Raw genomic sequence first — 24,217 nt, forward strand, 5'->3', positions numbered from 1 at the left:
GCGATTTTCTAAGCGCCATTAGTATCCTGACCAAGTATTTTATTTTTAAATTCCAAACACGAATATTAATATATTGGAACACTGAACAGTCCACAGTATATCCCGTAATCGCAACTCATAACCTAAAACCTAAAATCACAACTCAGTCTCATCTCCATCTCTCACTCTCTCACCCATCTCCGACGAAATGCGTCCCCATCTCCTGCGAAATCCGTCTATCTCCATCTCTCAGAGTCACCCTCACAATCAGAAATAGAAAATCAACCAACGAGAGTTAGTTTTTTTAATTATTTTCTTTTTGAAATTTTTGCATTATTATTAGGTTTTTCATATTGAAATTGATGATAAGTTTACTAGTAATTTCAATAATAGATTAACCATTTCACTTAGATTGCTTATTAAATCAACCGAGAATCGCAACGCGAAATGAAAATCGCAACGCGATTTTAGTTTCGCGTTGCGATTTTATCGTTGCGATAGTCAAATTCACGTTGCGATAGTCATTTTCGTGTTGCGATTTTTATTTTCAGAAACTATTCTTCTTTTGCAAATTGAAACTTGAATGAATTGCATTACTTCAACCAAAAAACAAAGACAAATACGAAATTCACAGTGTTGCAAATTTAAGTTTGAAGAATAAACTACTACTCTTTATGTTTATTATTGTTTTTGGAATATCTTCACAGTGTAGTTTTTGGTATATCTAACTTAGTATGTTTATTGTTTTTGTAGAACTTTTATTCGGCTCAATTGACCTTAAGAAATAAAGTCAGCCTGGCCAAAACAATTGCGTCGAAGCTTTCACCTGCACAAAGAAAAATGTTTGAGGATACATGCTTCGGGCCATGGCTGAAAGTACAACATCCCGGTGGAGATGCGATGTTGACACACCTGTTTCTTCAAACCATGACTAGCGATCTACCAGAGACTATACAACGTCGTGATGAAGAGATATGGTTTGATTTTCCACCGGCGTATACGTGTTTTGGGCGGAAGAGTTTTGCTTAATCACCGGTCTACGCTTCGGACACGATGATGTAGGTCGGTACACTAGACACATTACCCGCCCATCATGGCTATCCCGGGTTTTTCCTAAGCTGGAGAGGCCGAATCTACACTTAGAAGACCTGACAAGATTGTTGAATAAGAAAGATGGTTTTACTCGGATGGATGACGTCGACGTTGTCCGAGTATGCCTTCTAATTCTTTTGCATGCTGGCTTTTTAGGCAGAGAGGCCAGACAACCTATTCCAAATGATCTAATAAAATTGGTAGAAGACCTAAATGCGTGGAACCTGTTTCCGTGGGGCTCGTATTTATGGAAAGCTACATGGAATAAGTTATCGTCTGCCTTGGATGATCGAAAAAGTTTGCATGGCGATGGTTCCAAATACACTTTGACAGGCTTTATTTGGGCTTTTAAGGTAAGAATTTTTATATAATGTTTCCAAAATTATAAATAATTATTTAACAATTACTAATGTTTGTTATTATATTGTTTGTAGATTTGGATATTTGAGGCCTTTCCCGCCATGAAGACATATGCAATAAAAACTTCAAATGATATTCCCAGGGCTATTTCCTGGAAGAGGAAACGGACCTTGCAATGGGAAGATTTACTACGGTATACGACAATAAATAATGTAAGTTAACATAAATACTACCATATGTTTATAAACAAGTTATTACTAGTACACGTTTAACTTTGTTTGAGCTTTTATATTGTTAGGAGGCCAACACTCCTCTACAGAGGCTGACACCCACGGAAGCTGAGCTTGCCACTGATTGGTGGCAAGCTAGTAAGCGCTTTTTTGATGGAACGGTTGATGAGCAACCTCCACTTCGGGAGCCATCACCTCACCCAGAGTCATCATCTGATCGACCCGACTATACACCTCCACAACGACAACCATCACCTATTCTATCACATCATCGAGCCTCTTCTCCACCATCACCGCAAGATAGGCGACCGGCAAAGATACCACGACGTTTATCTCCCTGTTCTCCACCTCAACGGGATGAGTTAGGGGAGTTACGTGATGAGGTCAATGCCTTGCGTGAGGAGGTCGGTACTTTACGCAAAGACGATGGTGCATGGCGTGTTGAGGTTTTACATTACGCGGTGAGGTAGTCGCTCTACGTGAGATGGTAGCATCGTTGCAGAATGAGGTTTATACTCTACGCAACGAGGTAAGTTTAAGATTTTTCATACTCGTAATTCATTCGGTTGCTGCCAATACTGCTAAACTGTTTTTGTTAGTATTTGTTTTTGGTTTTGTTTTTGTCTTTTGGTTGAAGTAATGCAATCCATTCAAGTTTCAATTTGCAGAAGAAGAATAGTTTACTTTCGCAACACGAAAATGAAAATCGCAATGCGATTTGTGTTTCGCGTTGCGATTTTGTCGTTGCGATTTCATTTCGCATTGCGATTTTGTCGTTGCGATTTTCATTTCGCATTGCGATAGCCATTTCCGCGTTGCGATAGTCATTTTCGCATTGCGATTTTAAGTTTCGTGTTGCGAAAGTAAACTATTCTTCTTCTGGAATGTTTATATATGTTGTCCTTTTAAATGTTTATATAAGTGCTTACTTCTGGAATGTTATCTGAGCATTTTGTGAACTATGATAGAATAATGACTTGGGTGAATACAATGCTAGTTTGAAACATATTTGTCTTTGTTTAATATCATGTCTGTTTATTTACTGATTTATGTATTAATTTTTTTAGCGGCTCGATAACGTGGATGCTTTACGTCGGGTTTTCCTTGCACGACGGAGTTCACGCATCAGACGGCGTGGACGTGCTATTACGTCTCCGTTCACCCCAATGGTGCGAAGACTCCGCAAGAAGAAGCCTGACTCACCTGTCATCCCTCAAGAGTCCCCTCCAATCGTTCAAGAGGCCCCTATCCTCCCTAAAGAGTCTCCCCCACCGTTCAAGAGGCCACTGTCATCGTTGAAGAGATCCCTCCCACCATTCCAGAGTCCGATTCACATGGGGTAATATATCAAAGTATTGAGAAACCCCCACCGGTTCCGGACATGATGGATGAGAGTTGGCTCTCGTATGAGTTACCGGCTAGTACCCTTCCGGTATCTGAAGTGGAGAGGAGACAACTACCGGAAACAATTGTGGATAATACCCTTTGGGCTAAGACCGCAGTTGATTTTTATCTACATGAGCGGAGCCAAGGGTGTTACATTGACATAAGTAAACTCAACGATGAAATGTTTTTGTTGCTTGATCGGTCTTGGTGGGGTGTGCTATTAGGGGTTGAAGACAGTGGCTATTTCGATGGGGAGGTAAGTCTTATATTTGTCTTATATATGATTTTGATTATTTTTTTTTTAAAATTAATGTAATTCACTAATATATGTATTTTTTTGTAAAACAGCATATCGATGCGTGGGTGTCACGTCTACTAATAATAAGGAAGCTTAGGAAAAATAAAAAAAAATTGCGATATACAATAATGTCAGCGGCTTTTCACGCAGTTCACTTGAAGAATCAACGAGATGAATCATTTTCGTTGGGCAATGGACAAGCTAAACTTTATCCTGCATGGTAGGAGGTCGATAAGGTTATTGTTTATTTTTTAAATTTTTTAAAGGTGTTCATAAATAAGTGCGCAAATAAATGAATTATTACTTATGATTGCAGGTGTTTATCCCTGTTTTGGAACGTCGTCATTGGCTTCTCATCCAACTTCAGCTCCTATCCCTGAAGATAATAGTGTATGACAGCATGATAAATTACATATCACTGTCTGATTTGAGAGATATGATCAATGGATGGAGCTCTCATTTGGCTAAATTCTTGGATGGGATTAATTATTGGACTCATTCTGGACACAAGAAGCCAAAGAAGTTCAATGTCACAGTTGTCAGAGACGAGACCGCGCCACAACAATCGCCGGGAGCCATAGGGGATTGTGCTCCTCTTGTATGCTTGTGCTTGGCGCTTTTGACGACGGGAAGCACAGAGTTTCTACCTCCCACCGATAAAGATAGAGCTGCAGTAGGCTTGTGGTTTCGGTATTATATGGCTAGAGCAATATATTCGAGACGCTGCCTACCTGCATCCGCCTTATGAAAGTGCCCATTGTTAATTGGTAAGTCAAATGCAAGTTTTGTTAACATATATACTCCTTTTGGTTTGAAAATGTTTGGTTAAGTACCTAGAATTCAATAATTTGCTGTTTGTAGGTTTTAGATGTGTAGGAAGTCTTGTTTGAGCAAATGTTTGGTTTCTGCAGGTTAATCCTTAAGTGAGTTGCGTGAAATGGATGTACGGGGTCACAAAGTTGTTGATTCATTGATTCAATTATTTATGAAGAAATAAGAATTATTATTATTTTTTGATTGTTTAATTGATTTGTAAAAGATGATTTGTAAATGTTGATTTGTTTAATTGATGTGTACATAATTCTTATTTGTGCTTGTTTAATTGATTGAAATGTAATAGTTGATTTGTTGATTTTCAATCTGCATTATGTTGAAGGCAAAACAGACTATCGCAACACGAAACTGACTATCGCAACGAGAGAATCGCAATGCGAAATGAAAATCGCAATGCGAAATGAAAATCGCAACGAGAAAATCACATTTGCGATAGCCATTTTCACGTTGCGATAGCCATTTTCGCGTTGCGATAGCCATTTTCGCGTTGCGATAGTCAAATGAATGTCTAACACCATGAACATTCTCTCATGACCCTCCAAAATACAAATCTATCCAAACATGATCAACATTAGATGATTTCATGGTTGTAAATTAATTTACTAAATAAACGAGCTGCGAAACTAAGACCTGTTGCCGGATGGGGAATGATGTAGGAATGGATATAGGAACGGATGTCGCCAGAGAGAGTGAAAGATGGAGATGGAATGAGTTGCGATTTAGGGATTTAGGTTATGAGTTGTTGCTGCTGCGTAGATATATACCCAAAAAATTTGTGTTGCGAAACTAAAACCTGTTGCGAACTTTGAAAATCGCATTGCGATTCTGTATTATCTCGTTGCGAACGTCAGAATCGCGTTACGAAAGTCAGTATCGCGTTGCGAAAGTCAGTATCGCGTTACGAAAGTCAGTATCGCGTTACGAAAGTCAGTATCGCGTTACGAAAGTCAGTATCGCGTTGCGAAAGTCAGTATCGCGTTGCGATAGTCAGTATCGCATTGTGATTTTACCAATTCGCGTTGCGATTTACTTATTCGCATTGCGAATTGGGAAAATCGCAACGACACTGTAGACCATCGCAACGCGATTTCCAACTATCGCAACGCGAAATGCAACGCGAATTTGCGATAATGGAGATCGCGTTGGAATTAGCGATCGCATTACGATTTTGTTGGTCATTTTGGCAAATCTGAAAAAAATTGGTTAAAATCATATATTATAAGGCATTTTTGATCACTGAGGCGATTTTCTCTTTATTTTATGGCCTAAACTTTCCCCCACTTTTCACTTTCAAAATTTAATTTTTTTAATGGTTTAAAAATTCCATAATTAAAATAATTATTTAAAAATTTCACCTTATAATTATTTTTCTATGTTATAATACGATAAGTTATTCTTATTAAATATTTCATTGTTTAATATAAAAGTCATTTATTAATGGATAAATTAACTATAATTGGACTGATCAATGGGATCTAAAATCAAATATTTTATCAATACGACATTATTGGAGAATTCTAAAAAATTGGATTTATGGGTGTTGGTGCCCTAATGTTTTGTTTTTTTAAGCATAGTCTTGAATCATGTTGGTCTACGTGTTATAATGTGTGTTAAATGCTTGTGCTGCTTACACACCCAACTTAGTTTCAAATTGCTTCCCCTACCACATTAACACATTTATATTTGTCCTTTTAACTTCTTTGTTGGTGGTTGCAACATTTATTACATGTTTTATTTATTTATTATAGTCTATTATTTAACTTTTCTAAAAATACTGATTTAGAAATTAATATATAATAGAAGGTTTTTATCTTCTTTCTTGATATAATCATATAATCTATTATCTAGTATAGTTTATTATTTCAGCTTTGTATCATATTAATATTTTCTGACATTTGTTTTATCATTTGAGATACCATCGAATTTGTTTCATTGTCTCATGTCATTCTATCATTTTAATTTTTATATAAATCATTTTAAAACTCCCTAGACTATTATGATCTATAATATTCATCACCCGATCAATGAGAAATCAAAATATAAAAATCACTTCCTCCTTTTCCTCTCATTCAATGTTGAGATTTGGAAGCTTTTTATCATCGAGAAATCAAAGAAAATTCGAAATTAGGAGTTTTTTACACAAACAATAATAGAAAACTTTAGGATCATTTCGTGATTTTAAAAGAAATTTTTTCATTCATAACGTCATTAAGTATTTAACTACAGAGTGATCAAAATAGGAACAAAGCAAAAGTTTAATAAATAAATTAAAATTAAATAATTTTTAGTGATTGAAATATTAATGAAATGAGAATTAAGTGATGGGATTGTAATTTACTCATTGTATAATCATAATGAACATTTATTTTTGAGTTCAGGATATCATTACTGGACATGATGGGGTCCATACGTAGGAAAGCAAACATTTATTAAAGTGTCCATATCAGTCTTCATGCAACATAGATGCCTAACTTTGCTGATGTATGTATATACATAGGAAATCATATGCATGCGCCTAACTTACATCATAAAATGAAATGACAGTGGATTTTGTGGTTAAAATTATTTTTTTAGATTCTAAATTTAAGTAGTTATATTTGTAAGATGTATACATTATCGATAATTAAAAAAATATGAACATATATTATATTATATTATAATCACTCTAAATTATTTTAAAAAAATTAGATTATTATAAAGTCAAAATCATTAAACATTTTCATGTGAGAGGAAATATGAAATGTGATTATTGTTGTTTTTGTCTGTGGTCCTAATCAAAATTAATAGTTGGATCTTCAGGTGATTAGTAGTTAATTATTAGTAGCATGTTTCGTAATTTTCTAATTCTTATTTAAAGTATTAAACTTTGATATATTTGAAATATAATTTATGTTTTTTGGGCTATTTATCTAATTCTTATCTTATCATTAGTTGCATGTTCTTTTTATAAAAGATAAATCAAATTCAATATTTAGACAAAGTTTTCACTTTAAATTATTTTTCTAACCATTTACAAAATTTTAATTTAAAATACTATTTACAATATATGAACTTCCAACCTATCAAATCAATTTATAGCTTTAGTATTTCCTACATAATTAAGTAATGATTTCAATTTTTTAATGATTGGCCCATTCAATCATTGTACCATCCTTGATTTTTTTTATTATAATAGACTTATTCAAGATACATTCTTTTAAATTTGAAAAAAATATTATCTAAAAATGATAATTTTTTATATTTTACTTTCATGAATTTAAAAGACATTTAAAAAATAAACTGACAAAATGATAAAAAAACAACGAGACTAAAACATTTAACATGACAATAAAAGAAATTAGAGAATAATAATTCGTGAAGTTTAAAAAATTCAAAATTTCTTTCCTCTTAGTGACGGATCTACAGTTTCTCGAATTGATCCTACAATTTGAATTTATTCGATTAGTTGTCTATTTTATTGATATTACTCATTTTAAAATTCTATTTATTTCTATCTTATTAAAAAAATTATATTATTAACATATGTTTGCATCCTCAAAAATATTTTTGGAATATTTATGTATGTATATATCATATCCTTAATTTGTTTAAAGTTAAATATATATACAGTACATGAGGCTCGTGGGCTAAGGGTATTGGGCAAATAGGTTCGACAATGTCGGCCTCCATGATTACTATGAAAAACTTACCGGTAAGGACTAGTGAATGGCACCCACCATATGCCGATGCCATTGCGTACTGAAATAAACCCAAGGACTTTGCTGAAATTGAAGGGAAAAAACAGTGACGCACGTGGCCTCAACTGTTCAAAGTGTGTTGGGTTGATGATGAGGAGTGTGGTGTCATTGTTAAAAATCAGTGGGCTTAAGGGTCGGTTTGTGATAAAATCCAGGCTGTTGGCGCGAGTTTGGCAAGCTGGCAAAAAAGGAAGAATACACTTGATAGAAAAAATGAGACTCTCCTCAACAAACGCATTTCTTGGCTTGAATCTCAGGCCATCTCGGACTCGATGGCACAACAACTGGGAGCTGCTAAAAAAGAACTAAGTGATATATATGCAAAAGAATAGGTCTACTGGAGACGGAGGTCGAGGGTTGACTGGCTTAAGCACGGGGACAGAAACACTAGGTTTTTCCATGCAATAGCAAACAGGAGCAAGAAGAAAAACTGGATTAAAGGCTTGGTTGCTTCTAATGGAATATGGACCGAGAACCAGGACGGGATCTTCGACACTGCCACCGAGTTTTTCACCAATCTGTTTCGCTCCTCTAATCTTGAACTTGCTAGCGAGATCCTCAACGCTATTGACAAGTGCATTACTCCCGAAACAAACGCCCAGCTCTGTCGGACCTTCACGGCTGAGGAAGTGCAGACATCGTTTTCTCAAATCAATCCTCACAAAGCTCCAGGTTTAGATGGTATGTCCGGTTCCTTTTTTCCGTTCCTTCTGGCATGTTATTGGAGATGATGTTGTTTCCCTTTGTCTTGGTTTGCTTAATGGGCTTGTTGATTTTGATTTTGATTTTGTTAATCTAATTGTTATTGTACTCATCCTGAAAATTGACAACCCAAGATTAATGAAAAAATTTAGACTGATTATCCTTTGCTCGGTCAGCTACAAGGTCGTGTCAAAGTCGATTGTTAATCGTTTAAAAAGTGTCATGCCTTTTTGTATCTCTGATAATCAATGTACCTTCGTTTCCGGTAGACAAATTTCCGATGACTTTCTTGTGGCTCACGAGCTTCTCCACTACTTAAAAACCCTAATAATGGCCCAAGCAAAGGGGCAGCATTAAAATTAGATATGGAGAAAGCTTACAATAGGGTCGACTGGACTTTTATTTCGAGTGTGATGGAGAGAATGGGTTTGGATTCGTCCTTTATTCATCTTATTATGAAATGTATCATCACGATCTCTTATTGCATTAGAATAAATGGCAAACTCTCGAGAACTTTCAAACCGGAAAGAGGTCTTCGCCAAGGCGACCCCTTTCCTCGTATTTGTTTCTTTTTTGTGCGCAGGGACTTTCCACGGCCCTTCTTTTAGAGCAATGCAATGGTGTGATCAAATGTGTCCGAGCGAGCATAAGCGGCCCCTGAATCAGCCATTTGTTCCACGCTGACGATAGCCTTCTCTTTTTGAAAAATTCTCTCAAGGAAGCCGAGCGTTTAAAAAAAGTGCTGAGCTTGTACGAGATCTCTTCGGGATAAAAGATCAATTATAAAAAATCCATTGTTTATTTTTGCCTCGGCACCCCTCCCGATAATCGAAGGCAGATTAATATTCTTGGAGTGCAAGAGCAAGAGTCCCCTGGAATGTATTTGGGTCTTCCTCTCATTACCGACAGGAGCAAATTAAATGATTTCAATTTTATTAGAGGAAAAGTCAGCAACATATTCAATGGATTGTCGAAGAATCTCGTCTTTCGGAGGAAGGGAAGTTTTCATCAAATCAGTTGCGCAAGCCCTCCCAACGTATATCATGTCATGCTATTTACTCCCGGACGGAATTATCGACTCTATTACCTCTCTGATAAGAGCTTTCTGGTGGTCAGGACGTCATGGTTCTCGGGGTTGGGCCCTTGTTGCGTGGAACAAGGTATATTGAGCCAAACGCGACCAGGGTTTAGGCATTCGCGATCTCAAACTCTTCAACCTTGCTCTCCTCAGCAAGCAAGTTTAATCCAAAACCCGAACTCCTTACTGTACAGAGTTTTTAAAGCTAAATATTTCCCTAGCTCTAGCCTTATTGATGCGAAGATAGGACCTAGAAGCTCTTCGTGAAGGTTTCTTTTGGAGAGTTGGTTTCAACGGACACGCTCACATTCTCCTGGATAGTTGGGGAGGCTCCAAACCGGTGGTCTTCTCCACAGCTTATTTGAGCAACTCCGATCAGCCCCTGCTTAGAATTTTATGCTCGAAGGCCTCCCTCGATGGGATGATGCCAAAGTTAGAACGGTTTTCGATTGTGCGGATGCTAGAGAGGTCCTCAACACCCTTATCTCTCCGGTGGAGGAAGATAGATTGCTTTGGAGCCATAACGATGGAGGTAAATATTCTGTTAAATCAGGGTACAATTGGTTGTTAATGAGGAAAGGGACCATTCGTGATCCATTTAGAATCTGGAGAATTTTGAGTAAGCTTCCTACCCTTCCCAAAATCAAAACCTTCGTTGGAGAGTCTCCGCCCCTTATGTAAACAAGAAGTTGAATCGGCCCTTCATGCTCTAAAAGACTGCATCCACTCTCGGAAAATTCTGGAAGTCTCAGGATTGAGGAATGAACTCGTTCACGATGCTGCTCACTCATGCAAAACCTGGTTGGAGAGAGTGGCTTCCTTCCTGGACAAAGATGGCTTCAGCAGTTTCCTCACGCTAATCTGGAACATATGGAATCGTAGAAACAAAGCCGTTCAAGAAAAAGTGATCCAAGGAGATAGAGAGGTCATAGGAATTGAGAAATGCTTTCAATGCGGTGGCAAACTCGACTGTTCGCAACTCCATTTTGCAGCAGAATCCACCAAAGGTTTGTTGGTGCAAACCAAATGAAGGCACTGTGAAAATCAATGTTGACAGCGCGTTTCGCCTTCAGACGGGGGAGGCAGCAGTAGAGATTATTGGGAGTGATCACTTTGGCCAGTCATCGGAGGAATGGCTCGGAAACTTGATACTCCTCACAATTCAGTCTCGGCAGAGGCAACGACTTTCTCATTTGGTCTCCGAATGGCTATTGAACATGGCTGGGACTGGGTGATAGTGGAAGGAGATGTCATCTCGATAGTCAACAAACTATCCAAATCTCAAGAGGATTTTTCGGTGATAGGTCTCCTCCTTGATAAAGCTCAGCATACTCTTGCAAGACATCCAAATTTCACTGTCTAGTATGTGCACGGAAGGCAAACCGAGTAGCCCACTCTCTAGCTCAATTGGTATTGAATGAATGATGGTCTATTTTCAAAAAGAAAAAAAGAAAGAAAATTAAAAATCAAAGTGAAACAAAAGAAGCTTTTCAAAGCAACATTAAAGGATTAAACTTTAAAATGGAAAATTTAAATTAAAAAATAATTATTTGTTTAAGCTATTAATTATATTTGATTAAAAATTGGCATTATTTGATTTATTTTGTTGTTCATCCAATGAAATAAGAACCAAAAAACAACCCCACCATCAACGGACCTTTTGATCGATCAAGGAATCTCATCTTTCAGTCCGAACAGATTGATAGCCGTTGGATTTGATGACTCTTATTTTGACATGTCACCGGCGTTAATAGACCCTGGAGTAGCAGCTTCTTCAGCACCTTATGGTCAGGTTTCTTATGTTCCTTTTGCATTGAATTCGTTTGGGTCTTTTTCTGTTCATCGATCGGAATCTTCACTAGAAACAATGAACCCATCTTCTATTTTTGGTTTTGGAGGTGATTTTAATTCTGGGTTTTCGAATTCGACCCCGAATAATCCCGATTTTAGCTTCAATACGCCTTCCTCACAACGACCATCGGCCGGCCATGCTAGACCAAGGCTTGTCAAAATTAGAAAGCAATTGAATTCCGGTAATTTGAAATCTTCAGGCAGTTTAGAAACTCGGGTAGGACCTGGTTTCAATCCGTTTCCGCCTGTTTGCAATGTTCCCGGCCGTATCCCATCCGATGGGAGTAATTTGGGTGGTAACTTAGAGTTAGAGGGAGGAGTTGCGGAGGAAATGAGAAGTTTGAGAATTGGGAAGAGTTTTGGTTTAAATGATCAAAGTTTAGTTTCGAAGCTTCCGGATGATATAAGGAACTTGAACATCCATGATGGTTCTAAGAGTGATCAGAGCAATGAGAATGATAGCAATGTAGGTAGTTATGTTGGAAGAGGTGTGGAAAGCGAAAACTTCTGAATGAGTTGCAGAGCAAGTTGAATATTAACAGCAGTGAGGATGTCAATGGTGGGAGTAAGAAGGTATTTACAGGCAGAAAAGGTAGCGATTCTTCTGTCGGAAACTCGACAGATGCAGTTCAAGATAGGAATAAGAATTTGAATGTAAAGGGGTCTGATGATAACAATACCAATGAGAGAGATGAATTTGCCTTTGGTAGTGGTGAAAGCTCTCGTCATCTTGGCGGGGAAAGAGAAAAGGTATTGTCAACTGATATGGAGAGGAAGTTGAATATCGGAAGTGTAACAGGAGATTCTACTGGTCAAACAGATGGAGGATTTTATTCTTCGCAAATCTTTGGAAAGGATATGCGAATTGAAAAGTTGGATGATAAGAAGCTTGAAGTGTTTGTTAATTCAGTTAAAAAAGAATATGTTTTCCGGGCAGCAACACCGGGTTTATATCCAAGTAGTAAAGTTCATATTGATCAACTAAAAAGTAATATTGAACCAGGTGGAGCTGCAGTATTACCAACTTCACTTTCATCAAGTGCAATGCATTTCCAGCCTGGTGTAAGTTCCTCTGGCTTTAGTTCTGATAAACCAGAAAAGGTGTTATGTTTTACTGCTAGACAAGATGCTGGTCAAACACCCTTCGTAGAATTCAAAACTCCACAGTCACAGGCAAATATGTTCTTTGGCCCAAATAAGAAATTAGAATTCAGTGCAAAAAAAGGAACTGGTAAAAGCACAACTGTCAAGAAAAGGAAAGGAAAGTTGAAACACCCTACGCCAGTCCAACTATGGCATGGACCAAACTTTGTTTCCAGTAAAACTGGTGCACAGGATAATGCAGAGGCTTCCGAGTCATATTCACCAATGGATGTCTCACCATATCAGGAAATCCTAGCTGATACTCGATGTTCCAGAGAATCTTCTGTAGCTTCAGATGAGTCTTTCAGTCTTGGTGTTAAATCTGCATCCAGTGGTTCACAACAAGCGGTTTCAAATGATGCAATTGACGAGGATCTGGTTGCTGCAACACAGCATATGATTATAAATGAAGGTGAGGAGAAAGATGAAGAAATAAAAATGGAGGGTCATGGAGATGCTTATGATAAAGATGTTGCTACTGAAGCTCCTCAGGAAGATTCTATGTCTGGGGCTGAAACTGAAAGTTTTATATCCGCAGCCGAGGAGATAGATGATAACATCGATATTACTCTTAGCTCAGCTGAAAGGAAGTTACTTCTAGAACAACTATTGAGAGGCAAGATAGTGACACCCAGATGTACTTTTCTGCCAGTTCTAATCCAGACCATATAAGTGGGTTTGACTTCACCTTTGCTGCATCTTCTTCAGTTCAGAGTCAAATATCAACACCAACACAGAAAGAAGAATTTGGCTAAAATTTCTTTTGATACTCCTTATTGCAGTTCAAGTGCAAAAATTCCTTGTGCATCATCCTCTGTACATTTTCCTCCTTACCCTGGGGCTTCAGCACATTTATCTCCCTGGCAAGGCCAGAAAACAAATTTATCTACTTTGCAAAGCAAGGTTGGAGGGAATTCTGTGGCGGACAAAGGACCAAAGATCAAGCATGAACCTAATTTGACTGCTGCAAGCGCTGCAGCTCAGGAATCATGTAAAAAGTGGCGATTAAGGTTATTATTCGTTTTTGATAATTTACCTTCATTCTTTTAAAGCATATTGTTTCTAAGTAGATTAATGGTCCTCGTGCTCTTATAGATTGTATTTGATCCATCTTGTAATTTGATGATGTGACATCTGTTTGTGCTTGATTCCCTTCCACTGATAAATCCATCTTATATATACCAGGGGAAACGAAGCATATGCAAATGGATATTCATCCAAAGCTGAGGAATATTATACGCAGGGGATAAGTTGTATTCCTGCAAGTGAGACATCTAAAAGCTGTCTTCGGGAATTGATGCTGTGCCATAGCAACAGATCCATGTATGTCTCTTGGAAGAATGAAAGATGCACTAGGAGATTGCTTGATGGGCATCGCAATAGATCCCAACTTTTCAAGGGTTCAACTTAGAGCAGCTAAGTAAGACTCTGCATTCGTTTCATTTTCTTTAATTTGAGTCTCCACAGTTCTGGTTTTATATGTGATTCTGTTTCAGCTGTATAAATTCTTTTATACATTTTAGTTATTTAAGATTGAGAAATCCCTTTTTGCTTTTAAGTCTTTTTTGTATGAAGATATTTTAAGTATTTTTTTCAAACTGTTTACAGTTTCTTCTCTGATGTTTATTTGAATCTTAACCTTTCATTTTAATTGCCCTATTTGTAGTATAAATATGCTTTTCCAAGCAGTTAAATTATCAGCCATGTTTTTCCTTTTGTACATATCTGTGTCTCTTTGGAGTCGATGCTTCCCTGTGTTGTTATCCAGTTCCGGTGATTAGTTTGATTCATGCTCGTCATTGGCTTTCTCTTATCTCTCGTAACATGGGCCTCTTTTTTGATCTTTTCCTTTAAGTTGCTACCTTGCCCTTGGTGAAGTTGAGAACTCGACGCGATATTTCAGGAAGTGCTTACAATCTGGAACAGGCGTTTGTGTGGACCGAAAAATTGCATTAGAAGCCTCTGATGGCCTGCAAAAGTCACAGGTGCTTGTTGTTAGTATTATTTTGAGAGGAACTAATAAACTATTGGCCCTTTTTGTTTTTTGTTCAGGTGATACAACTTGATGTTAATTGTGACATTAATTGGGATTTACAGTTTATTCTTTAGATGCATGAAGATTATTGGAGTTTGCAATAGACACAAATGATTAAATGCTGGTTTATTTGAGGTGATGATGACTGGTTTCCTCTATTACAGAAATTGTTCGAATGCATGCACCGCTCTGCTGAACTTTTGCAAAGAAGAACATCTAATGATGCCGATAGTGCTCTGGAACTGATTTCCGAGGCCTTCAAAATAAGCTTGTACTCAGAAAAATTACTTGAAATGAAAGCAGAAGCCCTTTTCATTGTATGTTTATTCATATATATTTGTCTAAAAGAGCATATGAAAGTAGATAGTTTACTGTTTATTTAAGCATATGTTGAATCTCAGGAAGATTCTTGGAATCCTAATAACATTTTTTGCAATCTTGCAGCTGCGCAAATATGAAGAGGTAATTCAACTGTGTGAGCAGACATTTGATTTGGCTGAAAGGAATTCCTTATCATTTGATAGCAATGGGCAAATGAACAATCTGGATAGTTCTGGCTTCTCAAAGGACTCGACCTTTAGAATTTGGCGATGTCTCATGATCTTCAAATCTTACTTTCATCTGGGAAAGCTTGAAGAGGCTATTGCTTTGCTGGAGAAGCAAGAGCAATCCTCTACCGATAGGTAAAAATCACTGTCCTTCACTCATTCAATATATTAATTAATTAATGCACTGTAATACAACTTTGCTATACAATTTGGGTCTGTCCAGGGATGGAAACAATAGTTTGGAATCATCAATTCCTTTGGCTGCTACTGTCCGCGAGCTCTTGAGTCATAAGGTATTTCCTTGATATACTTTTTGTACAGTTCTGCACCACATTGTGTTTTTGCTCGTGTGGTTGCCATTTTTTGTTCTTTTGGCTGTGGGATTGACTTTTGAGCATTCAAGAACGTATACAAGCATTATTTCTTCACTTGCTTATAGAGGATTTCCAAAACTTTATTGCTACCTAAATTTGTGGAAATTACATGGAGTTGGCTTTTATTGGGAAATTGCTTTCACTACTGTTTTTCTTTTCTTTCAGAACCAAAAGGCAAGCATAATTGTTTTTTGATAACAAAATGACCCATTGCCATCCCGAAGTGGAACTAGTACTAACAATTTTTAACTAGATCCAACTGGTCCCTAGAACACTGGTGTCATCTTACAACTATGCTTTTTTTTTCAGAAGTCTCGTCTGCTTTATGATGTATAGATAAAAAGTTTGGTATCATAATGCAGTTATTTATTTTATCTGCAGGCTGCAGGGAATAAAGCATTTCAGTCAGGAAGACACTTAGAAGCTGTTGAACATTATACTGCTGCTTTATCCGGCAATATAGAGTGCTGGCCTTTTGCAGCTATTTGTTTCTGCAATCGTGCCGTGGCGTATAAAGCTCTGGGTCAAATCACTGATGCAATCACTGATTACAGCCTTGCCATAGCACTTGATGGAAATTATTTGAAGGTTCTGAAAACTGATGTTATCTTTACGCTCATACATATGCATTAGTTGAGAAGAAATGGAAGGAGGAATTTGAGTTGAGAGAGTAAACTAAAAGTATCTCAAATCAAATGGTCATTGCACGTAAATATAAAAACGGAGAATCTAAACCTGGCTACTAAGCACATGCTGAAGCTTAATTTATAGGACTACCTGGATGGCATTATTGTAGTGACTAACTAAGGTTCTACCTTAAGAGAGTGATTTATGGAATTAAGAAATGTAAATCTTAATTTGTGGGTTCACATTTTTGCAGGCGATTTCTAGACGAGCCACTTTATATCAGATGATTAGAGACTATGGCAAGCAGCCACTGATATTGAAAGATTTATTTCTCTTCTCATGATTCAAATGGAAACAAAGACCAGTCAATTTGGAGCATCCGACAGACCAAAGAACTTTGCAAATGACTTGAGACAAGCTCGTTTGTGGCTTTCTGAAACTGAGGAAGAAGGCAAAAAGGAAGCCCCTCTGGATTTCTATCTGATTTTGTAAGTTTCTTTTTCATTTGTTATTATAATTGGGGTCTATAATGCATCGAGGTTCATATGAACATGGATTCTTGAGGCCACTTATTTGGCTTAAAAACATATTCATTTGTTTGCTCTTTCTTTAAACAACAACAACAACAACCCTCTTTCTTTAAACCTTTTCAAATATTATTATCTGGGTCGTAAATTTTAGATTTCAAGAAGGGAGTTCAAAGTTTTCTAGTCATCTTTGTTGGGCAATATAATAGAGGAAAAGTAACAAGTTCTGCAATATTTTGTTGCCTATTTAGCTTTTTCAGAGCCATATTTATGGACTATGGATCAAGAACTATATTACGATCTACCATATATTTTATTTTTAATTGTAATGGCAGGGGGGTCAAACCAACTGTTTCAGCAGCGGAAATTAAGAAGGCGTATCGGAGAGCTGCTCTTAGACATCATCCGGGCAAGGTTTCTTATATCTTTTATATGTATATTTTTAGAAGTTTGGTGCCAATCTGACAATTTATTATTACTTATTTATGTAGGCTGTTCAATCCCTTGTAAGACATGAAAATGGAGATGACAGGCTTTGGAAGGAGATAAGAGAAGAGGCCTACAAGAATGCTGACAAACTATTTAAGATAATTGGAGAGGCATATGCGATACTTTCCGACCCTGTCAAGGTAAAACTTGTAAAATGTTGTCGGATACATATCCGTGTATGATGCATCCGAATACAAGTAACATTGGTTAATGGGAATTCCTTTATGAATAAAATAGTGAAACCGTTGTCTTCTTTTGATCACCATTTCATGTTTTCTCCAAATAATTTTTTTGTGCCATATCATTAAATGAATTAGGTTCTTTCTTATTCTTTTTCCTTTTGTTTCAATGATGTCTTCTTGCAGCGCTCAAGGTACGTCTTTGAAGAAGAGTCGAGGAATGTGCAGAAGAAACATACCGGAGTCACATCCAGAACAGCTACAGATGCTCAAAGTTATTCGGTAGATAGAAGTGGAAGTAGGCAACCATGAAGCGAAATCAGAAGAGCGTATGGCTACTCAACCTCCAGAGGAACAGAAGCCACATCGAACAGATTCTATTGACAATTTTGAGCCATGCGTTGGAAGATAATCCTGAGATATCTGACCAAGTTATACAAACGATGGCTAACAGACTCGCACACGGGTTAAGAACTCCGCAGAACGGAATTCATTCTGACCACTGTCAAGAACTAGGTGTGTGTTCTTACACGGAAGGAGTACCAATCGAAAGCCTTGCTGCAAGTAATGGGTAAATGCCAGCAGCATGAACTAATAGCTTGTGAATGGCAACAAAACTTGAACTAAGAAAGTTGAAAGTATAGAAGCCATTGAGATGAAATAAGTTCAACCATGGAAGCTTCAATGGTTTTGCAGTTTTCTTCGTTGGGCCGACATTAAATTCGAGAGCAGTTTTTCTTTTTCTTTTTTTCTTTTTTTAAATTGATCACAAGCTCAGAGCGTTCAAGTTTTGATTTCTTGATTGATTTGTTTGATTTCTTTGCCAGTTTTTCGTGGAGTGAAGCTTTGAAGTGAAAAATGTTTTGATCGTGTACAGTTTGTTTCAGCATCTGAAATCGAAGTTTGAAGGAAGTTCAAGTAGTAACTGCAAATAACACAAATGCGACTATCACAAGAATTAATCATTATTAAAGAATCCGGACGAAATCACATATGATAAACATTTAAATTAGAATACAATTAACATATTATTAGGACATACTTAAATGATCGTTTTAATTATTATTTTAAAAAATATATATAAAATAATCATTAAATTTATTGAATTATTACGAAACAGATATCATTTCATTACATTTGGATTACAGTTCGATAAATTTCATTTCATTATAGTTAGATTACAGTTCGATAAATTTCATTTCATTATAGTTAGATTACAGTTCAATAAATTTAATGATAATTCGGTAGTTTAAAAAAAATGATCAATACGACCATTTTAACAGAGTTCAGTGACGTCTGATTTATTTTTCCCAATAAATAAAGCAAACATGAAATTGAAAGGAAAAAGAATGGGTTGAAAGGAAAGGTAGAAGCGAGAGGGGTATGACGTGTGCGAATCACGTGACTAAAGATGTCGAGGATGGGAAAATCCGACGTGGCACGCGGAAAACCGTGAACGACTCTGCAGGAAGACTTAAAGACCGAGGGGGGCAAAACCGGAGACAGAAATCACTATGATGAGCTGTCGATGTGGGGGGAAATACACGTTTCGTGCCTCTAGCCCATTGTGGTCCCATCAATAACAACTCCAGTTTTTTCATACTATTTTCCAATGCAAAATACCCGAATGAGTTATCAAATTTAAATTACAAATTAAAATTAGGACATGTCCTTTATTAGAGTTAATTTTGTTTGTGTAAGCCTGATGAGATATTATACAATATTATTTTAATATAGTTTTAATGATTTTCCAGGTTGGTTTTGCTGGCTAACACTTTGAAGCTTAATGATTTACAGTTGGACTTCCCCAATCTTGTCAATATTATTTATTTAAAATTTAAAAAATCTATAAACATGTTTTAATATTTGTATGAAAAAAATATTATATGTGATAAAATTTAAACCTTAAATATCTTAACACTAAAAACGAAAACATTAATCAACAAATACAAATTTTATTAAATATTTTTTAAACTTTTTAATTAAGTTGTACAGAAAGAAATTTTACCCAGACCTCGGTAAAGTTGATACCTCGGCCAATGCTTCAATAATTAAATCAAAAGTGGAATTAGTTGGAGATTTGATTCAACCGATTCAAGTGTATTGATTTTTCCAGTTTGATTGTACGTTAAAAATATTGATTTTGATTATGATTATTGGAATCATGTATCATAATTACAATTGTGATATTACATTTTTATATTTTTTTTCAAAAAGAAATTTGAATATTGGTCCTAACCAGAAATGTGAAGAATCTGATTTGTGGTAGCTTTAAATTGGGAAGCAAGTGGTTGTGTTTTAAAAAGAGAAAGGGGTTGAATTGCATGGCATGCATTGTGCATTTCTAATCTGTGTTTTGTAATGAATGTGAGAGGGACAAGACATTGAATCCAAAATAAGATATTAGAAATGCGTCAAGTAATCATAGAGTTCGATAATCTTATTTTTATATCATATGAATTAAATATTTTCAAAATAAAAAATATATAAAGTGTATTACAACAATACTCTAAAGTTAAAAAAAAATTAAAAACCAAGAAAGATGGGTTTTACAATTCTGCCATTTTATTTTAAAAAGACGAACCAGAAGTAATCATTTTAATCCTATAAGTAGCCATGATTGTGAATTGTGACTGGGTTTAGTGTTAGCCAATTTTAATTAAAAAATTAGTAAGTTGCAACTGCTGATACAATGGTCAAACCCTTTTTCGGCCTGATTGATTGGACCATATGCTTCATGTTTGTTAGGGTTTTAACCTTTAATTATGATATGGACGGCTTTACTTTAATACTACGTGTTATTCAAATTAATATTAAGTCGGTCCACCTCAATGTCTATTATTAGAAGGAAGAATAATTTTTTAAAATGAAATATAATTTGAATTGTAATATTTCGTGTAGATATAACGTTATTCAATTTATTATTATCATTATTATTAATTTTTTTTCAGTGTTCAAAATTTTATCTTAATTAATTTAGATCAACATGAGTAATTTTATTTATATATCATAAGATTACTATGAGAATGTTCTAAATAAGGTTACCATAATTAAGATATGAGCCGCTTTATTCTTATTTCATTGGATCTAATAAAAATGTTAAAATTAAATTGAATACCTATCAGCTAGCTTAATAACCATAAAATTAATCTTAAGAGAGAAAACTGAAAATATAATATTATAATTTATACAAGTCAAAATAAAAAATTTACACTATTTTATAAGAAAAAAGTAATACTTATTAAAAAGAGAAAAACAGATATTTAAATATACAAAATAATAGTATTTTTTCGTGATAAATTTGCAAGTTGACAATACTAACCACATTTGCCAGCTCATATAAATTTGTCTTTGTAGTAGCGATGCCGTGAGATAAATAGCCCCACGAGATTAAAAAGAAAAAAGAGGTTAAACGCACGTGTGTAAAAACAATAAAACATATTAAAACGACGACCTTTTCACTGTCTAGTCGGGTCAACTTTCTTTAAAACATATAACCGGTTTGTACGGCTGAGATCACTCCTGGGAACTGACAGTAAAATTTACGGTTCAGATCAAATTTCAGTCCTTACAAGTATCTACTGGTATCGTGAGTAACGAGATATTGGAGTTTGGTAAGCCGTATGTGTCGGCTCAGGACGAGAACATGAAGGGCTTCAATTAATGGTATTTTTTAAATAATTTAAATACATTAATATTCTAAATTTAAGTTAATTTTCTAATTTAAAATAATAAAAATATAAATAGTAAAAATGTATTTAATGATTTGAGATATTTTCTATATTTCTTATTGGAAACGGAGGACATTACTGAAATGGTTATTTGTTGTATAATTTTTTAAAGTAAAGTTTTGTTATATTGATCAAGTACTAGTATTTACTAATTGTTTAAATATAATATTTATATTTTTTATTGAATGATTAAAGTTAAAATTTATATATGTGTCATATTCATGTTATTTATTTTGTTGGATAAAATATATACAATTTTCATTTTTTATTGTTTTTCATTTAAATCTATTTTCTCATGTCTCCCATTTTAATATAATTACGAAAAAGTTATCGTTGTCTATTATGAAATCATCAATAAATAATAATTTTAACATATTCATTAGCACCTGAAATTTTTTATTATATATTATGTAACATATCTTAATTTTTTAAATATTTCCTACTATTAATATTTCCCTAAACTTGCACTAAATTTATTTACAAAATAATTGCAATAAACTAAATTAAACTAAATAAATTCAAATATGTTATTTTTTATTAATTTCGAAAAACGGTAATGTAATGAACAACTAATTTTTTTTTATTTTTTGAAAACATAACCATAATATATAATGTTTGAAAAATACAATAAATAATTTAAATACTAACGAAACATCTCTCATTGGTTGACAGCCTTTAATTAACTGTACTATGAAAAAACTAAAAAAAAATGACAGCATTGTAAAATTAAATAACAAAAGGTTAAAAACGCAAATTTGATGGTACAGTTTTACAGCTTTTTTATGAAGCACAGCTGGAATTAGCGGGACACAGCTGGCATTTTTTTTTGGGTGGGGGGGGGTAGGGTACGGAACAAATACGTAGCTACCGTCGCCGTTTTATTTAATTTTTATTCTTCTTTGGGGTCTTTGTCTAAGGGCACCCTTCCTTTTTTAAGGACCTCTCTCTCTTCTTTATTTACTTGGAATCAAAATCCAAGGCAAATTTTATTCACCCTTCTTGATGTTTATTGTTTTACCCTTTTCTTTGTACTTAATGACAATTGGGTCCTCTTAGATTTTATGTGGGATTTTGTCAGGCTTTTAAATGATTTGGGTGTTTTTGTATGGCATGTGGGAATTTCCCATCCTTATTTTACTTAAATGCCTTGTCCCTTTTTACTCGTTATAACCACAATTAAAATTAATTAGAAATAATATAAAAATATTATTATAATTAAATTAATCATTATTAAGGATAAAAGCGACATATGTTCCGATCTAATAAGTTTTAATTTGATTTTATCTTATAAAATTAATTTTTTTTAAATCACAAATTAAGTTCGAGTTTAAAGTAAAAATCTCTGACTAGACTTGATCTATAATATAATTATCCCTTTAGTATTTAAGGATAATTACAACAATACCATTTTATCTCATTTTTTTTCAATTAGTTTCATATTTTATTTTTATATACATATTTATGGTAGGCTGTGAGTTTTTAACCTAGATATCGGATCGAGTTTTTATTAAATATAATCTCTCTAAATCTAGATTAAGTGATAGAGGAATGAATAGAATACTTAAAGATTTACATGTAATATGACTTGAGATGTAATAAAATTCAGATTAGGAATTTACATATGATATCTATGCATAATAAGAATTAAAATAAATAAATTTTAAAAGCCTCGAGAGCGTAATTTAATGTAAAATTTGTAATTTAATTTTATTTTAGATTCGAAAGTAATTATAATATCATGAAATTACCATGAAATCTTAGGTTCTAATCAATGTTTGGTGGTTGATCCTAACTAACAATATTTGGGCAAAATGTAGTTTATGTATGTTTCCGACAAGTTGCTTTACAACACCATTGAAATTCAACTTGTTTGGCAAAGGGACAGATTGTCCATTGAAACTGGAACACTAGTTTTCTGTAAATTGTTTGTAATGCCACTTTAATAAAGCATTACTATAAGTAGTATGATCATTAACAGAGAAAAATTAGATCATAAACTGGAACAACTAAATTTGAACAAAAACTCTAATAAATATATTTAACTTGTTTTGATTCGACTCGGTTTTTTAATATGAGTAAATTCGTACTAATAGTTTAGATTTCAAATTCAAGTCAAATTTAAATAAAAAATCTTACTTATACATGTGAAAATAACGAAGAATATACGTGTATATCATATATAATTAGAATTAGTTATTTAATTTAGAATCAATTAGTACAATACAATTATAAATAATTACAAGTAAAATTTGAATAAAAACTCTAAAACAATATCTGATCCGACTACAAAAATTTAAAAGTTAAAACAATACTTGACAATTAGACAAATTTAAAATTTTTCATTAAATTCAACTCAACTCGACCATATACTCATTCTATATTTATAATTTATGATTTTATTCACATTAAATTTAAATATCATCTTGCCAAATACAAATTAAATAACCTCTTTTTGTTAGATATCTAATTTCACTTAATGTCTCTAAACAAAAAAAATCACTTAATATCTAAATTTAGTAGGGTCAAATTCTATTATCAGTTCTTATACTACGCGTAAACTATAAAATTAATATTTATTCTTTAAATTTATTATTTTTAACCTTTATTTTTAAAATTTCAAAATAATTTTTCATTGAAAAAATTAAAAATTGAATATAATTAAATTAAAGAACATGAAATAAATATACAACATGCACGTAACACATTGATTAATAATTCAAATTAACTTAATATATTTAATACCTACCATTTAGACCAAAGCTGAAATTTAAAAAATACAATATCTAAAAAGTTAAAAAAAAAATTAGCTAACCCTTATTCCCATATGTAATGGGGTAAGGGGAGGTAGTATAGTAGGTTACCCCAACACCAAGTTAGATAGTCTTAAAAATTACGAGTAAAATTATTAAAAAATAACTAAAAGATAGTAGTATTAGTTAATTTAATAAATTAATTATGATTAATTTTCCAATTAGTGATTCACATCTCCACTGAGAAAGATTTCTAAAACAAAAACA

General features: G+C 34.4%; 1 protein-coding gene and 1 pseudogene across 1 annotated transcript; both read left to right on the plus strand.

The window, feature by feature from the left end:
* Nucleotides 1-11,291: 11,291 nt before the first annotated feature.
* Nucleotides 11,292-12,142, plus strand: LOC120161606. The gene has a single exon (XM_039171830.1). The coding sequence runs from the start codon at nucleotides 11,432-11,434 to the stop codon at nucleotides 12,056-12,058; it is 627 nt and encodes a 208-aa protein (XP_039027761.1). The 5' UTR covers nucleotides 11,292-11,431; the 3' UTR covers nucleotides 12,059-12,142.
* A 76-nt stretch (nucleotides 12,143-12,218) lies between these two features.
* LOC120161607 lies at nucleotides 12,219-18,249 on the plus strand (annotated as a pseudogene).
* The last annotated feature ends 5,968 nt before the right edge of the window (nucleotides 18,250-24,217 follow it).

Source organism: Hibiscus syriacus, unplaced genomic scaffold (assembly GCF_006381635.1).
Source record: "Hibiscus syriacus cultivar Baekdansim isolate YM2019G1 unplaced genomic scaffold, ASM638163v2 tig00111402_pilon, whole genome shotgun sequence".
NCBI lineage: Eukaryota > Viridiplantae > Streptophyta > Magnoliopsida > Malvales > Malvaceae > Hibiscus > Hibiscus syriacus.